Source organism: Chiloscyllium plagiosum, unplaced genomic scaffold, assembly GCF_037043375.1.
Source record: "Chiloscyllium plagiosum isolate Xiang-an unplaced genomic scaffold, Cpla_swu_hap1 HiC_scaffold_1, whole genome shotgun sequence".
Classification (NCBI taxonomy): domain Eukaryota; kingdom Metazoa; phylum Chordata; class Chondrichthyes; order Orectolobiformes; family Hemiscylliidae; genus Chiloscyllium; species Chiloscyllium plagiosum.
In genome coordinates this window covers 130,196,186-130,221,206 of record NW_028270139.1, presented here as the reverse complement: position 1 = coordinate 130,221,206, position 25,021 = coordinate 130,196,186, and the positions used below count along the sequence as shown (strand labels likewise).

The 25,021-nt window shown below is 40.4% G+C and overlaps 1 protein-coding gene across 3 annotated transcripts in view; it reads left to right on the top strand.

The window, feature by feature from the left end:
• me2 (malic enzyme 2, NAD(+)-dependent, mitochondrial) overlaps window positions 1-24,513 on the top strand; it is a 104,601-nt gene extending 80,088 nt beyond the window's left edge. For all 3 annotated transcript variants that reach the window (XM_087990664.1, XM_043720243.2, XM_043720331.2), the window contains 4 exons: window positions 10,098-10,200; window positions 12,198-12,268; window positions 13,385-13,483; window positions 22,174-24,513. In XM_087990664.1, coding sequence (XP_087846790.1) covers window positions 10,098-10,200; window positions 12,198-12,268; window positions 13,385-13,483; window positions 22,174-22,335 — 435 coding nt within the window. In that variant the 3' untranslated portion in view covers window positions 22,336-24,513. The remainder of the gene's footprint in view (window positions 1-10,097; window positions 10,201-12,197; window positions 12,269-13,384; window positions 13,484-22,173) is intronic.
• Window positions 24,514-25,021: the final 508 nt, after the last annotated feature.

The window sequence follows — 25,021 nt, the reverse complement described above, 5'->3', positions numbered from 1 at the left end:
TCAGCAGTGTAATAATATTTATCTGCTTTTTGGCAGAATTAGTACCATGTAGATGGATGTCAGATCTTATGATATGTTTTCTATATTTGAATCCAAAGCTTCATGGAAGAATTTCCTTGCATGTCTTAATGGGCTCCATCTTGTGCTCAAGTTGACCTTTAAAATGGTGCAGTCGAATTAGCTCCTTCTTTTGATGTCTTTACTGAGAAATCACCCAGGGACCTGATACTTGCTGACCTACTCGCCTGACTCCTGCTTGAAGAGTGCCTCACTCTTCCCTATCTCTGTAATCTCCTTCAGTCTCTCAAGCCTTTGACACATGTAAGCTGTTTAAATTCTTCCTCCTTTTAAATCTTGAGTATCCTGGATATTAACCACTCCTCCATAGGTTTGTGTATTGAGCTGCAAAAGATTTAAGCTCTGGAACTTCCTCCATCGCTCTATCCACTTCTCCTCCACTTAAAAACTCCTTAAAGAGTTGGTCATCTACCCTAAATCCTTACATCTTGAGTTTTGCTTTACATTATTTCCGTAAAATATTTTGCAACGGTTTGCACTACAGATGTTAGATAACTAAAGTGTCCCAAGTAACTGGTTGATTGTCTTGCCCTGGATTTACATCAGTGCCTGTCACTTATGCAAGTGGTTTATGTTTCTTATATTTTGGGGTGTGTCTGTGTTTCTCAATATCAGACGATTTGATAACATCATCAAGTACTGAGCACCTAACAATTAATGGAAATGCTTTCTTATCCGAACAGAGATTGAGCAGAGGGAACTTGGTTAACCTTTTCATAACATTGGGGAGTCCTGGATGCTGTCAGTATCCAAGATGACCACATGTCCATGAAGGGTTCCCGGCTGCAGAAGCTGGAGTTCCAGGTCTCTGAGCTTGAGCAGCAGGTGGAGACACTGGCACATCCACAAGGCTTGGAGTTCCGTGGAGAGGTGGTCACGCTGCTACTCAAAGGACTAGGGGAAAGAAGAGAATGGAGGTTCAAGGCTCAGGGAGTATGGATTTCTTCAAATGTGTCCAAGGGAGTTTCTTGCATTAATAGTCGAAAGCCCAACAAAGAACGGTGCAGTGCTGGATCTGGTTTTAGAGAAAGAAGCCAGACAAGTATTCGATGTAGCAGTGAGAGAACATTTTAGTGATCGCAACCCACAATACAGCACATTTATTCAGGACAAGGGAAAATGTTGGCCTGCAAAGATGACTTGGGATTGGTTGAAGGCAGTTTGTGGCCACAGTAGACTGGGAACAGCGCTTTGTGGGTAAGTCTACAGTGGAGCAATAGGGGCATTCAGAAAGGAGCTGGAGAGCGTACAGCTCCAACATCTACCCTTGAGAGGAAAATATAGGGGTAATAAGTAAAGAGAACACTGGATGTCAGGACAATTCAGGGCTGGATGAGGAAGAACAGTAGGACTTTTAGCAAATTCAAAAGAAGCAATTCAACTGCGGCCCTAGAGGGCTGCAGGAACCGCAGGAAGGAAATTTCAAAAAGCATTTAGAAGAGCAAAGGTGGAACATGAGAAAGGATGTACGATCAGGATTAGTGAGAATCCTAACATATTTAATAAATACATTAAAGAGAAGAGGTGAACCAGGGAAAGAATTTGGCCTATTAGGGACAAGCCCTATTAGCAGCCAATGTATGAAGCTGCAGGATATTGGAAAGGTGTTAAATGAATACCTCACTTCAGTCTTTACTGTGGAAAAGGAGAAAGTAGGAAATTCAGGAAAAGGGACTGTGAGAAACTTGCAGTTCCATAGAGGAAATGGGGAGGTATTGGAAGCTCTGTCAGGCTTAAAAACAGATGAATCCCCTGACCCGAATGAACTTCATCCCAGACTGCCGTGGGAGGCAATGGGGAAAATTGCCAGGGCTCTGACACTAGTTTCTAATTCCTCGATGACCACAGGGAAAGTGACAGAGGACTGGAGGATGGCTTATTGGGGCAGCACGGTGACTCAGTGGTTATCACTGCTGCCTCAAAGCACCAGGGACCCATGTTTGATTCCAGCCGCGGGCGACTGCCTGTGTGGAGTTTGGACATTCCTCCAAGTGTTCTGGTTTCCTCCCACAATCCAGAAGATGTGTAAGTTAGGTGAATTGGCCATGCTAAATTGTAATTGTGTTCAGGGATGTAAACGTGTGGTGCATTAGTTAGGGGTAAATCTGGGATAATAGGTTAGGGGAATGGGTCTGGGTGGGGTTACTCTTCGGAGGATTGGTGTGGACTTGTTAGGCCAAATACTGTAGGTATTCTATGATAATCTAGGATGTATCAGTTGTTTCTCTACCTGTTCTGACTGAATATTTGTGTCAAACACAGAAGGTTTTGTGTGTACCTTCAATTCTTTTGAAAGTGTGTTGAGAAAGCATATAGTAAGCCAATGCCAATGCCAAAAATGAAGCAAGTGAACCTATAGAAAAATAGTATGCTTGAACCCACTTAGTTCAATCAGTACAACTGATTTTCTTATAATACAAAATAATGAGCATATTATGTTGCTGCACAAATGGCTTATCTCTCTTGATTAAATAATGGCCCAAGTTTTGTTTCCGCAGCGAAGTAATGTTGCTTGCTGCTATTCTTGAACAAAGTTGCAAAGATCTAACAATCTCTGACTTGGGCATAATCGTTCCCAATGTTGATGTAAAGTTTTACACCAAAATCGAGGAGATCATCCACCATAGAGCAACAGTGATATCATTAAGCAGGGTAAAGAGTTAACCAAATTATGTTATTCTTACAGTTGCTGAACTAGGAAGTAAAATGCACATCTCATTTTCTGCTTGGGGACCCTGCAGCCTCTGGGACTCAACATACAGTTCTCAACTTTTGAGCCTGATTCCATCCATCCTTGTTTTTTACCCAATCCTGTTACAACATGGAAGAAACCCAAAGAATTATGGATGCTGGAAATCAGAAACAAAAACAAACTGCTGGAAAAACTCAGCAAGTCTGAAGAAATCTCACAGGATCTGAAACATTAACACTGCTTTTGTCTCCACAGATGCTACCAGATCTGCTACATTCTTCCAGCAGTTTTTGTTTCTATTATAACATTAGTTGCTTTTCAGCACAGCCAAACCTCATGATCTATTTAAGAATCCAGTTTTTCCTAGTTGCTATCAGTTCTGATGAAGCATTGCCAGACTCGAAACGTTAACTCTGCTTTCTTCCCAAAGGTGCTGCCAGACCTGCTGAGTTTTGGCAGCTATTTCTGTTTCTGTTTCATATCTCCGGCATCTACAGATGGTTTAATATTTGTAAAATATACTTGTTTTCTTTCACTTACAAAATATTAGATAATATGAAATGAATTATTGGGGAAATATGCATTTGAGGTTGAAATATGAACTTGAACTTGAAGGCTAAGTTAGACAGACTTTTGTTTACAAGGGAATCAAGTTATATGGGAGGCAGATGGGAAAGTGGCATGAAGGCCACATTAGAACATCAGTGGTTTTATGAAATGGCAGAGCAGGCTAATGGATCTATTTCTGATGTTCTTAAAATATAGAATACTTTGAATATTTTATCATGATGGAAGTGTTGATATTCCCCAAATATCCAAATAGTTTTCCAAGGCTGGACATGTACTTCAGGTGTAGTTATGTGATTTTTAGTGGCATACTAACAAAACAACCTTTCAGAAAGGTTTGTCGTTCCATTTCCCCCCTTCAGTTGAAGCAAAACGCTCAGAGACGCGATAGTTTTACCTTCTTCATGTTTATTCCAGGCCCTGCCCCGGGGCGGGGGAGGAGAAAGAGAGAGAGAGAGAGAGGGAACGATCACCCATGTGCGCAAGGACATAAGTTCGCGCTCTTCTCTGGAAGAGCAGTTTCTCAATGAACTATATTGTCATTTTACAGTGAGGAGCATCTAGATAAGGCAACATACATATTAATTGGGTGACAATTACAATCAGCAAACATCAACAGTAAAGATTAAGCCATCTGTTATTACACAATGAATAACTGACTTCACATAATGAATACTTTTCACCTTATTAAACTGACCTCATGTACTGACTGCTACCTCATTTTGTTAAATGGCTTTACATAATGACTGCTTTTCCACCTTGTTAACCCATTAACCTTGCCTCCAGCAACCCATTGTTAACTGCAAGTTCTTATCTGATCTGAGTTATGCACAACTGAACCTCTTGTTTCAACAAAACTCAGAACTTAACCCTTTCCCTGCCTGCTTATACCCATACATATTCTCATTCCTTTTACCGTTTCATGATAACCAATGCTACTACCAGCTTTCATAAGCCAATGTTTAAGCAAGCTATTGACACACAGCATACAAGATTATAACAACAAAAATTCCTAGCGCTTCACAGGAGGCTGACAAGCACTGAGGATGTCATCTAGACAGGGACGAAACGTCTGCAACACAAATTCCCAGCTTGGCGAACCGAACCACAACGACGAGCACCCGAGCTACAAATCTTCTCGCAAACTTTGAACACCTACGGGCGAAAAAAGTCCATTACAGTAATCGAAGTTTGAAGAATTCTCCCATGTGGAAAAAAAAATCACCAGTAAAGTTATTAAATCCACAGTCCTTAGTGACTACTCCATCCCCTCCAAGTTGAGTTGAAATGAGCCATTCTCCAAAATCATCTTGAGTAAAGTCCAACCTTAAAACAAAATTCAGTCTGTCCTGTGTATCACTCAATGGAGAAATCTGAATTCTTGGATAATAGCAGTTAGATACTTAATAAACCTGACGAGACGTCCATTCTTTCAGAGATGCTTCAGATGGAGGTTACCAGCACATCAGAGTGTGCAGCAGCAGGCTGGGTGAATGCAGCATTCTTTGCTGCTTCTGCTCCTCTGCTGTTAAATGTAACAAAACCTGCTGGCTGTTGTGATGTTAGCTTGATCAGTGATCCTTCATATACCTTAAATAATTGAAAGGCAAGGTAAAGCTCACTTTGTTTAATGTCCGTAGGAAGGCCACTGACAAAAAGCACACCGACCTCTGTTGTTAGTTTCTTCGTGCTCATGACTGGGGGAGCTGATTGAATCTGTTGGATCAGGTTGTGGAGGGTTGGCAGTGGGCCAAAGGCGTGCTTTACTTGTGAATGGAGAAACTCTAGAGACGATGTTAGCTGCTGAAAGTATCTCTGCATTTCCTCTCTCATTCCTTCCCTGCCAAGGTGGTTATCAGTATGAAGACAGTCACATATTTTAACCAAATTGTATCTGCCAAGTTCAATCTACTTTGAATTCTTGAAGTTTATTACTCTGTTCGCTATTTACGACATTATCAAGTTTTATATAATCCACAAACTTCTACATTGTACTGCCTAAACAATTCAGTCAACTATAAACAATAATCAATGGTCCTAAAATCAAACCCTCGGGGGACCCATTTCAGGTTATTCAATAATTATTTTCCGTTAACAAATTGATACTTGGCTAATGTGAAAGCATTCCTGAAGAAGGGCCTGTGCCCCAAACGTCGAATCTCCTGTTCCCTGGATGCTGCCTGACCTGCTGTGCTGTTCCAGCAATAAAGTTTCAACTTTGATCTCCAGCATCTGCAGACCTCACTTTCTCCCCTAATGTGAAAGCAGTCAGGATAAGTATTTCAAAAGTCTGGGACAGCAAGAAAACAACAATGTTTCCTGTGTTTTAGCAATTGAAGCAGTTTCATTTCAGATTTAAATCTCAAATATTTGTGGGAAACAAATGCCAAATATTTTCTCCAAATGAAGCTTCTGAAATAAAACCGAAGAAATTACGGTGAGAATTTTGGTACAGATCAACATGCTTTGAACTTGCAATATGAAAGGGGTCAATGAAGTCGTAACAATAATTAATAGAATTGAAACCGCTCAGCCTCCAGTTCTAATATCCTCTAGAAAATCTTAACAAAACATCAAACAAAAAGTACACTCTTCTTTTTGTGAGCACTCTGCATTAAATACACAACAGCAAAGATATTATAATACAATACTCTCATCTGGCTAAAGCATGACCACTGACCTAACTTTTTTTTAAAACAGACGTTGTAGAATGTGAAACCATTCAGGGCCTCAAACCAGCCAATTTACTTTAAGGTTATAAGTTTGATAATTGTATAACATTATATCCTTTTAAAAATTTCAATGTAATAACAAAATCTATTACGTAACCCACAAAACACATTGAATTGAGTTCCTGATTCAAACAAGGCAAACAGTTACTTAAAAGGATTTTCTGAACCAGGATTTTAACAACCAAAATTTTTGAACATCAAACACACTGAGCATGGCACAATTTACATTGAAACTTTACCTTTTCAACCCAAGTATTAGTACAGCCTTAATTTCAGCATTTCTCTTTTGCAATCTCTCACTGAAATCACACTTATGAAAAGAGAAAGCCCTCGCAACAGACCACATAGTGCCACAGTCCAAGCCACTCTCTTGCCCCAGAACAAAGACTCGCAGAGCCTCAAATTTCACCACTAGGGCACTTTAACCCCTTTCTCACTTTACTCCTCACGGGGGCTAGGACCCCAATTAAATGCAGCGAGCTCAAATCCCAATTAAACCGAGGGAGCTCGAATCCCAATTAAACACAGCTTGAATTTCAGCACAGTGCAGAGGAATCCAATCTCAAATTAACCCACCCAGTAGACTCTAACCCCAGTACCGTAAAGAGGACTCGAACCTCAACCAAACCCACCCCAGGGGACTCGAACCCCAGTACTGTGCAGAGGACTCTAACCTCAATCTCACACCCCCTTCCCCCCCCCCCCCCCCCCCCCATGTAGCACAGAGGACTTGAACCTTTGCCTGCCAGCCCGCTTGCAAAACTGTCTCTTGACTAAATTTATTACCGTTCAAGGAATCCATAGGATAGAGAGCAATTGAACGAGGGGACTGTCTCCGGCACACAGGAATATCAAGAGCGACCAAGGTTTAAAACCTTACCTTGTGGGTCCATCTGTCTCGAGACACCGATGTTCCGAGTGACCACTGACACCATCCAATCGTAACTATTCGTTTGGATTCTGCCAACTACACCAATATTGTCGTCACATTTCCCCCCACCTCAGTCGAAGCAAAAAGCTGAGAGTCAGTGTAGTTTTACCTTCTTCATCTGTATACCAGGCCCTGGAGGGAGAGAGAATAATCACCCATGTGCACAGGACATGAGTTCATGGTCTTCTCTAGAAGAACAGTTTCTCAGTGAACTATATTGTCATTTTACAGGGAGGAGCATCCAGATAAGGCAATGTATGTATTAATTGGGGGACCATTACAATCAGTGAGCATCAACAATAAAGATTATGCCATCTGCTGTTACACAATGAATAACTATCTTCATATAATTAATACTTTCACCTTGTTAAACTGACCTTACATACGGAATGCTTTCAATATTGATAAATGGCTCTGATAATGACTGCTTTTCCACCTTGTTAACCAGCACCCCATTGTTAACTGCAAGTTTTTATCTGATTTGAGTCATGCTTAGCTGAACGTCTTGTTTCACAAAACTCAGAACTTAACTCTTTCCCTGCCTGCTTATACCTTACACATATACTTAGTGTAAAAATCAGTTCAAATGACTTCTATTTGATTTTAGTGCGTTCTGACCTCATTGTACGCTATGGAGATGTATACAATCAATTTCAACAACTTTTGGATTTGAGTGTTTAACTGTGTATTTTATAATCCCAGGTGATGGTAATATTGGACAAGTCAGAGTGAGACCTAGCTTGATCAGCCATAAATTTTAATTTTACTATTTGTGTACTGTGGTGGTTCACTGATCATATTCATGAAAAGCTACTAAAATACTTCTAATGAAAGAACATCAAACCTTATTACACACAAAAGGAAAAAACTATTCTATAGTATAAGAATGATATGATACAGCTTTATTCCATATATCAGAAATCAAGATTCAGCCATTTTACCATCAAGGGCATCCTTGCAGCTCCTCAAACCTCAGGGTACACCCTTCCAGTTAAAAATTAGTTGGCAACAGATTTAATTTGTTTCTTTTATGCAAACTCTTGTTCCTTTCTTTAAGGGACTGAGGAAGGGATGTTAATAAAGCTGCTAAAATACTTTTTAACATGGGTTCCCAAACTCTGCTTCCACAGCCTGCTGCTTCTGGAGCTAATTTCTTAAGGATATTAGCTTTCAGGGTTTCTTCTGCCCTGACTGTTTTGGACACTGTTAAACTGTGTTGCTGGTCTTTTCTCTCTGAATGACCCCCTCCTTTCTAAAATGAAACCCATGTGACCTTTCTAAATTAACTTGTTTATGTCTTGGTCTCCCTCAATCAAAGGAGACCTTGTTGCTAGGCAATGTCCCAAATCATTTTTTGTCTCTTCTACCTATTGTTCTGAATTCTTACCTCAAAAATCTTAAATAAGCAAACAAATTTTCAGACAAACCATACCACTCTGAGCTCAAGAATGAAACTGAAACTGTGTCATTCTCCTCTTAATGTACACCGTGTAATAATACAAATTAGACTGAACACACACACTCATTCTTCCCCTTTAGAGAGTCATTGAGATCTACACCACAGGAAAAGGCCTTTCAGCCCATCGTAGTCATGCCAGTCAAAACCGAAATCTAATCTAATCCCATTTTTCAGCATTTGGTCCATGTTCATTTATGCTGTGGCATTACAAATGCATATCTAAATATTACTTCAATGTTTTGAGGGCTTCTCTCTAACACCCATACAAACAGAATTTTCCACTTTCGCATCAACCTCTGGATGATAACATTTAGTGAAAACACGCAGAACACAAGTTTCCAAATTATAATCAATAATGAGTCTTCATCAAAATTTGAAAATCCCAGAAGTTTGTGTTGTTTTCAGGAAAATAATAATAGTTGATGCTGTCAGATTTACTGTCTTAATGACTTTGCACTTTCCAGAATTCTGAATGTCACTAGACTCAAAAAGTTAACTCTGCTTTCTTTCCTCAGATGTTGCCAGACATGCTGAGTTTCTCGCAAATTCACCTGCACCTCCACACACATCATTTGCTGTATCCGCTGCACCCGATGTGGTCTCTACATTGGGGAGACAGGCCGTCTACTTGCGGAACGTTTCAGGGAACTCCTCTGGGACACCCGCACCAACCAACCCAACCGCTCCGTGGCTGAACACTTTAGCTCCCCCTCCCACTCCGCCAAGGACATGCAGGTCCTTGGCCTCCTCCATCGCCAGACTTGGCAACACGATGCCTGGAGGAAGAGCGCCTCATCTTCCGCCTAGGAACCCTCCAACCACACGGGATGAATGTAGATTTCTCTAGCTTCCTTATTTCCTCACCCCACCTTATCTCAGTCCCAGCCCTCTGATTCAGCACCACCCTCTTGACCTGCAATCTTCTTCCCGACCTCTCCGCCCCCACCCCCTCTCCAGCCTATCACCCTCACCCTCACCTCCTTCCACCTATCGTATTCCCAGTGCACCTCCCCCAAATTCCCTCCCCACTACCTTTTTATTTCAGCCCGCTTGGCACACCAGCCTCATTCCTGAAGAAGGGTTTATGCCTGAAACGTCGATTCTCCTGCTCCTCGGATGCTGCCTGGCCTGCTGTATTTTTTTCCAGCACCACATTTTTCAACTCCGTGCTGAGTTTCTCAAGCATATCTTTTATTGTTTCAGATTTCCAGCATCTGCAGTTCTTTGTTTTATTTCAGTCTGCATTTTCCTTTTACAATCACTTACTTAGCTCTTTGGCTGTGGTTGTTACTGTGTCAAATGCTTTGACTTCAAGAATACTTCACTTTGCAAAAGACCGTGCAACGCTCTCAGAATTTTCAGTTTCTAAGTCTGACAAATGCTTGCTTTCAGTTGTTAAAAACGTCAGTCTGTGTGTCTTATTTTTACTTCCTGAACTTCATTGGACTGTGAGGAGTGTTTTAAATGCCTTTTGTCTTCCCTTCAAATACCCTGGCCTTTAAATGAAGGTTTTTTCCTTCAAACATTTGTGATTCTAAATTCCGAAACATGACTTGCACTTGGAAAACATGAAGTTTAATGGCAAAGTTACTTGCATCTTAGATGCTAAATTTGTTTTTTTAATTGCTTGTTTTATAGGGAAGGTGCCTTTTTGCCAGTGGTAGTCCATTTGACCCAGTGACTCTGCCAGATGGACGTGTATTTCAACCAGGACAAGGAAATAATGCTTATATCTTCCCTGGTTAGTACAATGTGTTTGCACTTGTGCTTACTTAAAACTCTTTGCTATAGTTTAAGCTCACTAATATTATCTGATATATTTTGTTAGTTTGTTCATCACTACCCTGTCGTATTTTGAGAATAGCTTATTTGTTGCTCTCGATATCAAATAATTCAGTTAACATGGTCTATTTTTTAAGATTCTCTGCCTAAGTTAGTGCAACAGCTATTACTTAATTAGTGGCACTCTTGCCACCCAGTCACAAGGTTTTGAGTTCAAGTCCTATTCCAAGGCTTGAATTTTAAAAAAAAGAATGATGTTCCAATGAAGTACTGAGAAAGCAATACACTCCTGGAGATGTCTTTCAGTTGAGACATTAAATCCAGCCGCTACCTACCTGATTGGGTGGATGTAAAAGGTCCTACAGTGCTATTCTGAAGAGCAGGGGAATTATCCCAGAGTTCTGACCAGTATTTATCCCACGATCAATAGTACAACGTTTGGCTTGACGACTGTCTTCTACAGTGAGTACACTTAAATAAGTATCTCATTGGCTGCAAAGTGCTTTGAGTCCAATAGTCCAAAAAAGCACCAGGTTAATGCATTTTTCCCTTTTTGCACTATCAAATTTTCCTTCATCCACAATAAATACATTTTCTTTTCTCTGCTAGTTGTTTGCTTTTGTTAACCATTCAAGTATTTATGAATGTTGATTTTTGCAAGTGGAGAGATAAATGTTTTTTTTTATTTTCAGACCTCACTTTTATTCAGTTTTCAATCTCCATTTTGGATTTGTTTTCTTTCCAAATGGAGATTTGTTTTGTTTTGATGTGTAAAGGTGCACTGGGCAGTAGGCCTAAAAAGAAAACTAAAAATTAGCAGGCAATTACTGTTGAGATATTTTTGCCTATTTAAAAACCGCAAGTTGCAGCACTCTAACATAAAACTAAAACTGTTTATAACTTACAATTAACTTTGAAAAGAATTTCTATTGCAGAAAATGATTTTCAATGAAAATCTAATCAGAAATATTGTTTGAATTAGTGTTTACTGTTTTCAGTATGTAACATTTAGTTAATGGAAGAAAAGCAGAAAATGCTATAAGTACTCCAGTTGGAAGCATGAGTGTAGAGGAGAGGGAGTACAGGCTTCACATTTCTGGTCTTTTTATCAGAACTGGAACAAACTAAAAATCTAGCAGGTTTTAGTTGAGGACGGGGAACGGTAAAGGTGAAAGAATAGAAGGAAATATCTGTAATGGGGTGGAAAGCATGAGGATACTTTTCAATTTGCACTTCCTCTTGTTTGTTTGTTCCTTTTCTTGTCCCATTACTACCACGTTTTGCATGGTGCCATTACCCCTCTTCCATTTAATGTGGGCTACCTTCCACCCTCTTCTGGACTTTTGTCCTGGTATGTATGCCGAATGCAGGGCATTGCCATTAAATATGGAAACCATATTCCATCTGTTCAAATGCATAGTTGCAACCATGACTTCACCAGCTCTTGATGATAATTGAAACTATCCAATGTCTCTTCATGCAAAATATTTCTGATTCAAAAGTAATGCTGTAATAATAATAGCCTTGTTTAAATCAAATATTCAATGGTCTTCACTACCCACTTTGGCAGAAGTGGCATTTTGTTAATTCAAAGTAAAATGAATTGTGACTCCCAAATGAGATTATTGTTATTTCAAATTTTTAAAACTTTCTAGACAGTTAGGTTGCAGGTACCCAGAGTAGGAGTTTTTTTTGTTAATAATGGCTTTCTGATTTTGTGTGTGCAGTGTTCCATTTAGTAGTACCAATGACTATAAATGCATCCTTTCTTAAAACCTGTTATCCCCCTAACATCATCTGTTTCTCATTGAAGGCTACTGACTTGAACCATGAACTTTTGTTGCTGTGGGATTTCATATTCTACTTTGTTTTCTCCAAATATAAATGTCTATGCAGGATTACTGTCCACTTGTACAATAAGATGACTGTCACTAAAGTTGTGCTTGTTAATTGCAGGTGTGGCACTGGCTGTAATTCTTGTTGGGGTTCGTACTATCAGCAGTCACGTTTTCTTGACAGCTGCAAAGGTTTGTGGAAACAAAAAAAGTACTGGAATATGTGGACTTGGAGGCACAAAGGTTTCTTACACAAAACGTGTCATTTAACGTTAGCTGAAGATTTAATACGAGCATCCTAAGCAGATGCTAAATAACTTCAGATATCAACTGACCAGTGGCCAGTTGTCACTAGGATGACTTTACTCCTAGTGCATCTGCATTTAAGTGTGTGGAAAAATCTTAGTTTAAATTATTTGTCTTAAAAAGAGCTCTATCTTTTGCTGAAGAATCACCAGTATCAACTTCCTCCATATTCTTATGGTCCAGTTATCATTAATTTCAAAGATTCTGACACTTGGGTGGAAGAGGAAGAGAAATTATATCCCAAGATTTTTCAATGTGACTTCAAAATCAATCCCAACCCTCTCATCATCTATGCTGGGTTTGACTGCATAATTTAGAATTTGTAAAGCAGCCATATCTTGAAATTAATTTTAAACTCAAGATTGAATTTCAAAATTGAAAAAAATGGTTTTAACACTTGCAGCTGAGCAGAAAATGGGCCAAAGTGAAAGATGATAGGAGCCCAATGGAAAGTTTAAAGTGTACATTGAAAGTTCACCAAGCAGCTGACCAGGCCACTGCCCAAAGCTGTCTTTGTGAACCTTTTCATTTACATGTCAGGTCCCCATGATGTAACAGGAACCTGGTTTCAATTTTAGCATTTCTAAGCACAAAAGCTGATGTGGTTTTCCGAATGGATAAAAGTTGGAGTACTCACTGGGAAGAGGAAGCTAAAAAAGTTACGCCAATGATTTTTGAGAGGGGCAGGGTGATGGTCTGGGCAGAAGTGAGGCCTGTTGGCAAATGCAAATTAATTTTGAAAGCCAGTACTGCTTCCTTACCCTCTGTGGCATACACTTCTGCCATTCACTGCCTGCTTCAAAGTAAAGTCGAGGGCCAGTAGATTTAAGATCTGATAAATGTGTAATGCTAAATCTACAATGATCAGAAGTAATTGCTTTAAAATTGAAATTATTTATTCACTAGGAAATTGTTTGCAGTGTTCTGCTGAAATTCATTAAACCTGCAGTATAGTAAGAGTATTTGTAATGTCTTACAGTTCCTCATGTAATTTTTCTGTAGGCACTGGCTGAGCAGGTGACCAATGATGAATTAACCCAAGGGCGCCTTTATCCACCACTGTCTCAGATCCGTAAAGTCTCCATTCATACTGCAGCTAAGGTGAGCATCTTTTTTTAAACTGAAAGTATACTACTTTTTACTATATCAAAGTGTAATAGGACAGGTGCCTATTTTGTCTATATTGTGTAGGTCCATATCTGTAGTCAAAGTTCTGATTTTATTTTTGTCACTTTGGAGAAATAAAATTCCACAGTTAGAAAATGGAGAGTTATGATTTTCCTGATTTTATTATTTCCGCTTGTGTACATCAAGCTGCATTTTCACCACAGTGTTGGGAGTGCATCATTAGTTAGTATAAGTTTTCCCGGATATTAATTTCAGCCGTCCTGCATGTTGGACTGGTTAATATACTGTTTTGAATATGAAGACACAACTTTTACCCCATATTGTTTTCTATTATAACTATTCAGTTTTAAAATAAAATTTGATTTCACAAGTTTTTGCAAAAGTCAATGTAGTGCAGTGCACTTGATATTGTGAGACTAGATATTGTGGAGGAGCAAACAGATTTGATGCCATTAGATAAGTAGACATTTAGACAAAATAAATTTTATAGGACACTGAACAATACAGCAGAGGAACATACCTTTTGGCCCACCTTATCTATGCTGACCGTGATGCCATTCCAAACTAATCCAATCTAGAGAACCACAGAAATGGTACAGCACAGGGTGAGGGGGACATTAAGCCCATCTTGTCAGTGATGATCCAAAGACACCCAGATGCCCTTTCTAATCCCATTTTCCTGCACTTGGCCAAGAGCTCTGCAGCTTACAGCACTTGAGTACCTGCATCAATACCTTAAGAGGTTGGGGTCTTTGCCTCCATCCCCAACTCAGGCAGCAAATTCCGGACACCTACCGCCCTCTGCCTAAAAACGTTTTTCCTCATGTGCCCTCTAATCCTTTGCTGGAGTCTATGATCCTTGTTTTTTGAACTGTCTGCTATGGGAAAAAGGTTCCTCCTGTCTATCTCTATCTCTACTGCTCTCAGTTTTGCATTCCTCAATCATGTTATCCCTTAACCTTCTCTGTTTCAAGGAAAAAAAACCCAGCCCCTCCAATCTCTCCTCATAACTACAGCTCTCCAGCCCTGGCAACGTTCTAGTGATTTTTTTCTGCACTATCTCTAGGGCAATATGTTCTTCCTGTAATGTGGTGACCAGACTGCACACAATACTCCAGTTTGCAGCCTCAGCAGTATCTTATACAATTTCATCATTATGTCTCTTTATGTATTCTATGGCTCCGCCAATAAAGGAGAACATTCCATATGTCATTTTGACAATGTTATCTACCTGTTCTACTGCAACCTTTAGGGTCCTGTGCACTGGCACACACAGATCAACCAGTACTTCATCTACTCCTCTCAGTATCTTCCTCTTTATGGTGTATTCCACTTTACTGTTTGACCCTTCAGTCCTCCAAGACTGCGATGACACGTTTTTGCCCTTTTGTACTAAAACTGTCGACACTTAGAGGATCCATATCCCTCTATCACCTCTCTATTCTTGTATTCAGCCAGGAGCTTCTTGAATGCTGCTATTGTGTCTGCTTCCAACCTCTGGCAGCAAGTTCCAGGCACTCAGCACCCTTGAGTGAAAGACTTGCCTCAAACATCCCTTTTAGACAGACACTCCCACCCTGCCTTTGCCTCTCCAAGCTTGCGCCACCACATTTTGCCCTTCCATTCTATAACTGTCTTCACTTACAGCATCCGTATCCTTCTATTCCCTTCCTATTCATGTATTTGTCCAGGTGCTTCTTGAATGCTGTTGGTGTGTCTCTTTCCACCACCTCCGGTAATGTGTCCGAAGCACACTCCACCCTTTGTGTGAAAAATTGCCTTGCACATATTTTTAAACATCTTCACCCCCCCTCTCCCCCCCCCACTTTGAATCTGTGTCCCCTAGTAATTGACCCCTCCACCTTGAGAAAAAGCCTCTTGCTGTATACATGCCATTCAGAATCTTATAAACTTTTATCAGGTCACCCCTTCAATTTCCTGCATTTCCAGTGAAAACAAACCCAGTCTATCCAACCTTTCTTCAGAGCTAAACTTCCCCCATACCAGCCTTTTCTGTACCTTCTCCAGAGCGTTCACATCCTTCTGGTAGTGTGGGAACAACCAGAACTGTATGCAATATTCCAAATGTGACCTAATTACAGTTCTATAAAGCTACAGCATAACTTGTCTATCTTTTTATTCTTTATGCTTTAGGCCTATTTTACGACCTTACTTACCTGCCCTGACACCTTCAGTGATCTATAGACCTGTGCACACAGATCCCTCTGCGTATCAATGCTCCTAAGGGTTCACTATTCACTGTATAATTTCCATTTGTACTTGATCTTCCAAAATGCCTCACCTCGCATTTGCCTGGGAAAATCATTTAATGCAGCCTATCCTTGTTATCCACAGGGAATAGAGACACTGATTGTCTGTGGACAGCAAAGCACAGATACTGCTCCTTTTGTAACTCTTTAATATACCACAAAGGCTGTGTGATCAAACCAAATAAGTCAATGAGAAAAAAGGGATCCAGGGCCGACCTCACAAATGCATGGGTAGCGAATCAGTAGATATCAGTGGTGTAGTTTTTCTGTGCACATTTTCTTTGGGTGAGTCCAAACAAGGCAGCATTAACCTAGACCGTATATAAAGGAAATCGGGAAGCATTTTTTTCATACAAAGGATGGTGGAAGTCTAGGAGTCAGTATTTTGAAGATCGACACTGATACTTTGTCAGGTAAGGTTAAGTATTAAGCAATATGGAGCAAGGGCAGGTATTGGAGTTGAGAGACAGGTTAGGTATGATCCAATCAATGCCAGAACCTATTGTGGCAGAACAGGTCAGGGGTTTTGAATGGTAGACAGCTGTTTCTATGTTTTTAGTTTTTTTTTTAAATGAGCATCAGAAATTATGTTCTTCATCCTTGCAATTTGTCAACTGAATATACAAATTTCATTAATGTGATGTCATATTTTCTTATCCTCTGTCCCCTTTTCATTTCCAAAAAAACATTTATTCTTGAATTGTGAACAATGCTGAATAGGCTGGTATTTGATACATGAACCAATTTGGTTTATATGACAAACCATTGCCTCACAGCTGTTTTCACTGCCACTTTGCTTCCAACAAAGGAGCTCAGGAAGGGGGCCTTCAGTCTACCAAGGCTGTGCTGACACATGCTGGCTTTCTGAACTAAAAGCCTTTTGCCTCTATGCAGTCCGCATCCCTCTGTTCCCTGTCTATTCATGTATCTGTCAAGATGCATCTTAAACACTGTTATTGTATGCCTCCACCACCACATCTGGCGGTGCATTCCAGGCACTTACTGTCCTCTGGGGAAATAAAACTTAGCATCTTATATCGCCTTTGAACTCTACACTACCCCCATATTCCCTAATAGTTGACATTTCTGCCTTGGGAAAAGGATTGTCCATTCTATTAGATTAGATTAGATTACTTACAGTGTGGAAACAGGCCCTTCGGCCCAACAAGTCCACACCGACCCGCCGAAGCGCAACCCACCCATACCCCTACATTTACCCCTTTAACCTAACACTACGGGCAATTTAGCATGGCCAATTCACCTGACCCGCACATCTTTGGACTGTGGGAGGAAACCGGAGCACCCGGAGGAAACCCACGCAGACACTGGGAGAATGTGCAAACTCCACACAGTCAGTCGCCTGAGTCGGGAATTGAACCCGGGTCTACAGGCGCTGTGAGGCAGCAGTGCTAACCACTGGGCCACCGTGCCGCCCATATTACTCCTCTCTTAATTTTGTAAAGTTCTATCAGACTGCCAGTCACATTTTGAAGTTCAAGTGGAAACAAACCAATCTTTCCTCATAGCTAATACCTTCCAAACCAGGCAACATCCTGGTAAACCAGTTTCTGTACCCTCTGCAAAACATCCACATCCTTCTGGTAGCGTGGTGACCCAAACTGTACACAATATTCCAAATGTGGCCGAACTAAAGTTCTAATGTAGCTGCAACATGACCTGCCAATTTTTATACTGTGCCCTGACCAGTGAAGGCAAGCATGACTTGCGCTGCCTTGACCACCTTGTTTTCCCTTTACTTTCAGGGAAACATGGACCTGTCTGACTACTAATACTATTATTGATGTTTCTGTTATTTACTCTATACTTCCCTTGAATTAGATCTTTCAAATGCATTACCTCGCATTTGTTTGGGTTAAACTCCATCTGCCATTTCTTGGCCCAAGTCTCCAGCCTGCTTTATTTTTATATCCTGCTGTATCTTGTGGCAATCCTCCTCACTATCCACAGCTTTTTGTCATCCTCAAGCTTACTAATAAAGCTACCTGCATTATCCCTAGAATCATTGCATACACTGACCCAGCACATTCCTGCGGAACACTACTGGTCACAGACCTCCAGTTGCAAAAAATGCATTTCCACCACAGTTCTGTCTTCTATGTTTAAACCAGTTCTGTATCCATCTTACCATCTCATTGTTGATCCCATGTGAGTTCATCTTTCGTACCAGCCTTCCATGAGGGACCTTGTCAAAGGTTTTGCTGAAGTCCATGTAGACAGCATCTTACCACCTTGCCCTCATCAATCATCTTTGTCACTTCCTCAAAAAACTCAATCAAGTTTAAGACACTACCTTCCTTGCACAAAAACCATGCTGCCTATTGCTAATAGGTCCATATTTTTCCAAATGTGAGTAAATCCTATCCCTAAGAATCTCCTGCAATAAGTTTCCTACCGCTGATGTAAGATTCTATACTAATTAAAATTCAAATTTTTGCACTGCCAAAACAGGATTTAAACTAATTCTCTGAATCAGGCTTCTGGAATACAATTACAATAAACCATAAGCAGTGAAATCTTGCAATATTACCATTTCATCCTTTGCTTTTAATTCACTCATTGGATGTGGGTGCCGCTGGCTGGCCAGCATTTATTGCCCTTGAAGGTGTTGGTGAGCTGCCACTTTGAACTGCTGCAGTCCTCCTGTGTAGGTTGGCCCGCAATGATTTTAGGGAGGCAATTCCAGGATTTTGACCACCTCCTGTCAGTGAGTGGGTATGAGAGATTGAAGAGCCTTTCATTAGCAGGGGAAGCAATGGCCTAGTACTAGACTATTAACCCACAAACTCAGTTAATGTTCTGAGAACCTGGATTCATATCTGTCCATGCAGGTGGTGGAATTTGAATTCAACAAAAAATAGTTGGAATTAAAGTTTGGGTGAAGATTTGTAGCTCGGGTGCTCGTTGTTGTGGTTCTGTTCGCCGAGCTGGAAATTTTTGTTGCAAACGTTTCGTCCCCTGTCTAGGTGACATCCTCAGTGCTTGGGAGCCTCCTGTGAAGCACTTCTGTGGTGTTTCCTCCAGCATTTATAGTGGCCTGTCCCTGCCGCTTCCGGTTGTCAGTTTCAGCTGTCCGCTGTAGTGGCCGCGCAATTTCATCAACAGATGCCGAAGAGAAAGACAACGGAACGAGGACATGCTGCAACCCAAAGGACTAGCCACACTACCATACATCAGGAGCATTTCCGAACTGACAGCCAGACTACTGCGACCACTAGGACTTATAACAGCACACAAACCAACAGCCACACTCAGACGACAACTCACCAGAACGAAGGACCCGATACCCAGCATGAGCAAAACTAATGTAGTGTACAAAATCCCATGCAAGGACTGCACAAAACACTATATAGGACAAACAGGAAGACAGCTAACGATCCGCATCCATGAACATCAACTAGCCACGAAATGCCACGACCAGCTATCCTTAGTAGCCACACACGCAGACGACAAGCAACATGAATTCGACTGGGACAACACTACCATAATAGGGCAAGCCAAACAGAGAACAGCCAGGGAATTCCTAGAGGCATGGCACTCATCCACAGATTCAATCAACAAGCACATCGACCTGGACCCAATATACCGGCCACTACAGCGGACAGCTGGAACTGACAACCGGAGGCGGCAGGGACAGGCCACTAATAAATGCCGGAGGAAACACCACAGAAGCGCTTCACAGGAGGCTCCCAAGCACTGAGGATGTCACCTAGACAGGGGACGAAACGTTTGCAACAAAGATTTCCAGCTCAGCGAACAGAACCACAACAATAGTTGGAATTAAGAATCTAATGATGACCATGAAACAATTATGGGAAAAATCCTTTTGGCTTACTAAAGCAAGGAAGTGATGTTGCAACTTTATGAATCATTGGTTTGACCACATTTGGAGTACTGTGTTCAATTCTGAGCACCTTTTATTTAAGTAAGGATACCACAGAATACCATAGAATCCTGAGTGTGGAAACAGGCCATTTGGTCCAAAGATCCACACCAACCCTTCAAGTATCTGTTGGGGGGAAAAAAATAATTTATGCATTGGGTGACTCGCTCATAGCGATCCAATTTAGAAATACTGCGTCACAAAAGCCTTGAGTATTGACTAATTTATTCATGAGCTCACTGGGAGAGACAAGGCAACCAGCTTGATCGGATGGCCACTCATCATTCTGACAAGGCAGCATTGTGTGGTTATATAGGTCAGAACTGATTAACAATGAGCAAACTGTTAATTGCAGGATAATGAGCAAGTTAGACATCTTGCCCAGTCATTTGCTTCAGTCACATAATGTCTGTTTCAAACGGTGTCGGTTAGTAGCTGATAAGCAGGTGTTAGTATGCAACAGGTTCTTGCAAAGAGAAGAATAGCTCTATGCAAAGAGAAGAATTTGTTTATCAGGTATCATACAGCTGCAAGGCCTTAGCTGTCTTAGCTGGGCATGGGAAAACACAAGCTTTTAGCAAGCAGGCACTAAGATGAGATTCAATATGGTTTCCAGGCTTTTAATATGTGACAAAATGGCTGCCACGAATCTAACCATTCTCCCAGAGTATCCCGCCCAGACCCATCCCCTTACTTTATCCCTATAACTCTGAATTTCCCAAGGCTAATGCACATAACCTACACACCACGGGCAACTTAGCATGGCCAATCTACTTAATTTGCACATCTTTGGAGTGTAGAAGGAAACTGGAATACCTGGCAGAAGCACGCGCAGACACTGGGAGAATGTGCGAACTCAACACGGACAGACACCCGAGACTGGAATCAAATCTGAGTCCCTGGCACTGTGAGGCAGCTGTGCTAACCACTAAGCCACCATGCTGCCCTAGGATGTTAAAGCCCTGGAGAGAATTCAAAGAAGATTTACTAGAATGATACCAGGATTTTATACACAAGGAAAGATGGGAGAAATTGGGCCATTTCTCTTTGGAGCAGAAAATATTAAGAGGTGATCTTGTTGAAGAGTTTAAAATTTTGAACAGTTTTTGCAGAGTAAAGAAAGATACTCTCATTTTCACTAGTTGGCATGTCAGTAACTAGGAGTCACAATTTCAAGATTGTCAGCAAGAGAGCTAGGAGTGAGATGAGAAAGTTCTTTACTTACTTGAGATTTGGAATGCCGTGCTTGGGAGAGTAGCGGAGGTAGATACCATAGGAGGTCTCAAACAGCTGGATATATATTTGAAAGAGATGAATTTTAAAGGGCTAGAGAGTGGGACAAGCTGGGTAGCTTTTTCAGCAGCTGGATCAAAAACAGTGTTATAAAATTCTATGATTCGATGACTAATGTCCTTCAGGGAAGGAATTCTGCCATCCTCACCTAGTCTGGCCTACATGTAACTCCAGACGACATCAGTTACACTCAACTGCCGACTGAAATGGCCTAGCAAGCCACTGCATTGTATCAATCGCTATGAAGTCTCAACAAAGAAATGAAATCAGAACATCTGGCATTGACTAAGGCACCAGAAAAGACAGTCACAGAAACAGTCCTATCCACTCTGCAGTGTCCTCCTGGGGGCTAGTGCCAAACTTTGAAGAGCTGTCTGACTAGTCAAGCAACAGCTTGACATTGTCTGTAAGGTATGAATTCCCCAAGTATGACAATGTCCCAGAAACCACGATATCCATCTCCTGAATATGTCCTGTCCAACTGCCAGGACCAGCTCAGCAGAGCTGGAGGTACAGTGGTATACAGGGAGGTGCCCTGGGAATCTTCATGAAGTTTTATGGCTTCAGGATAAACATGGGTAAGGAACCTCCTGCTGATTACCAGGTACCATCCCCTCTCAGCTGATGAATTAATACTCCATCGTGTCGAACAACACTTGGAGGAAGCACTGGGGTGGCAGTGTGCAAAATGTACTCTGGGTTGCTCATCAGCAGCACTACCGATGGAGCTGGTAGGGCCCTAAAGGGCTTAGCTGCTAAGTCTGGGTCTGCAGCAGTTGGTGAGGGAACCAGAGGAATAAACACACATGACCTCATCCTTACCAATCTGCTAGCTGCAGATGCATCTGTCCAAGACAGTATTGGGAAGAGTGACTACTGCACAGCCCTTGTGGGGATGTGTAAAAAGTAAAGGACAATCTGGCATACTGTTTGAGAGTGCTTCCCTGCATTTTGCCTGTTTGACAACAAATCTCTTCCCTCGGGAAGGAGGCATTGTTCCCTATTGTGTTGATGCTATGTTGTACTCTGATTTTCTAGCAGTATCTGTATTTTGCCATTTTCTTTTCCCTCTTTCCAATATAGATGTATGCTGTCTGTAAAAGTTTTAATATTATAACTTCGTAAATGCAGATAGTGTCTTCTTGGCATATTCCACTGTGATGCTTAAATTTTTAAAAGTTGTTTTGGTCTCTTTATAGGTTGCTGAATACTTGTATGCAAATGGGATGGCATTCGAGTTCCCAGAACCTAAGGACAAAGAAAAGTATTTTCTGTCAAAGGTCTGGAAGACGGACTATGAGTCATTCCTTCCAGATGTTTACGATTGGTCAGAGACTGCAACAAGACTACCTAAGATGTAGTCCAATGCTATGTTTAAAAGTTTTCTTCTAATGTATCTGGTTTACTAACTATAGGAACGTTATCCAGCTGGCAGCAGACCACTCTTCTTTAAATTATCAAACTTACCAATCACCTCCTTTTGTATCTTGCAAATTGATTTTATTAACTTGATCTGTTTTTCACCTTTCATTAGTCACTATTCATAGGAAATATTCAATTTGTATCTAAAGAAAGAAAGAACTATGTTTAAATGGTTTTCATTGTCTGAGGATGTTCCAAATTGTTCTGTCAAATACAGTTACCAACTTGAAATACAGATTTCTTTAATCTGAAAGATGGCCCCTCCAACAAAGTAGGAGTGTCTCAATCTGTCTCATTTGTGTGCTAAAATTTTAAGTTTCAACTTGGACACAAGAGTCCAGGTACTGGGCCAAGTTCAGTTTTGCAGTACCTTGGCATGAATTTACAAATAAAAATACTCTGTCACCTTTGGAAATCTGTATTTTCCTAGTAAATCATCAAAAAAGCATTAGTTATGACACTCCTTTCCTCTGAAATTCTACATCTCTTCACTATATTTTGTGTGTAAGGATGGCAAGTGTATAAGAAATAATGACATTTTCTAAAACTCTAAACTTTGTAGTTCGAAGATATACCTGAATATTCTGAATATTTTTACATATTGAATCATATTTTGGATACTATATGCAGAACTCAAAGGACAGAAATGTCGGGAAAACAAGATTAAAAACAAATTCTGGAAATTCTTGGATCTCGTGACATCTGCAAGAAGTAGTAGTAAACTTCTCTGTTCCAGTCTCTACCAATGTTGCCTGACTGAGAATGTTTAGCATGTTCTTTCCAGATTTAGGATATTTTGCTTTTGTATCATGAATTAATTTGCAGTCTGATATTTGAAAGGGAACACAAGAGCACTGCTTTGGTTGCCATGATTTTTTTGTTAATGATTCTGCCAACCAATGCATAATTACTGTTAATGTGCTGGCTGATCCCTTTTTTGCACATTTCTCAAACGATCCTGTCCATTGTCTGGGCCTACCTCGCAGTACACTTCACAAGCTCCTATAGGAACTTTCTGATCTAAATCTTTCGCTTAAAATATACCTTTACCTAATTCATTATCTACGAATGAAATTAAAAGTGAGAGTTCTTGTGTAGTCGCTAAGGGGGATGCTAGATTACGGGGCAGTTAGGTCTGTTCCACTTTTAAGTTGGTGTTGGTAGCTATTCTGCAAAGGCTAAATCTTTATACAATGGAAAGGATGGCTTTAGGTGAAGTTGGAAAAACTGTGAACCCATATGAGGCAAATAGCAATAAAGGAAAATGTTTGTAATTTTGCATGTGTTGTACCTCTTTGCTCTAAATCTGCACGAGCTCCTAGTATCAATTAAATGGGATTAATTTGAACTTTCCTAAGGTGAAAACTAAATGATAGCAAGCTAGTCACTCATTTAAACCTTTAGTGATTACTTCTTCCATCATTTGTTGTTTGCCTGACAACCTGAAGTTATCCCGATTTCTGGTCACTTAGAAATCCTGGAGGCTGTTCCAAAGAATTGGGCTAGAATGGTATTAATATACTTTGTGGCTGGTGATTTGAGCCTGTTGAATGTGCCTGCACCTGTGAAGTGTAGATGTGTATTTTTTGAGATTAGTAACTTTTGAAATGAATATGGCTGTACTACCTTTTGAAGCTTAAACACAATTGCGATCGGTGATGTTACTGTTTAAATAAATAATGGAAAAAAATAGCAGTATACGAGAAAGGTTCTCAAAGCACTTTCCAATTCAAATCCTGCCTTTAAATTATTTATTTTTAATAAATAGGACTTTGTGATCTTAGGAATAGTTATCTAAAACTTTGTCTCTGGTTTAACCAAAACATTTATCAGAATGGAATGCACTGAAAGAAATGCTTGCATATGGTAAAGATTTTATTTATTGATGATCAGTGTTAACTACTTGACACCATACTGTTTTTTTTTTAAACCATGATTCTTTATTCCCATTCCCTGCCCTGCCTTGGAATGTAGGCTTTGTGATTTATCACCTTTTTCGTCATGGAATCTTTACATTGAACGTGAACTACATAGGCATATTCCTGATGGTCCATGTGTTATGTATCGGTGTTTGTCTGTAATTGCTTATTACTGAAATAATAAAAGTCTTTTCAATATTTTTGTATTGGTGTTTGCTAAAATTTAGAGCTAATTAAGTACAGGAACCCATTTCCCTTTAACATGCTGTTTAGAGTTCTGACAGTGTCCCACCTGAACTGAAATTTGTCATGCTTTCTGAGGGCTGTTGTTTTGTCACATTATTGTCAAATGTACCTTCCTTTTGATATAATTATCAATATGTATAATTTCTTTTGAGGAATAAAACCTTCACAGGAATTTACCCATTTTATTTGTAAAAGCAGAATATTTTTATATGAGAAGAGACAGGAGAAAACAGACAGAGGGTCCTGGGGTGATCTTGTATACTAATCAATGAAAGTTAACTTCTAGATGCAGTAAGCAATTAAGAAACAAAATAGTGTGTTAGCCATTATATCTAGAGGGCAGTTGGGGATGGGCAATAAATGCTGGCCTAACCACTGGCATTGTATCCTATGAAAGAATATAAAAAGAATATTACAAAAGGTTTGGAATATGAGTGAGAAATCGCTCCACAACTGTAAA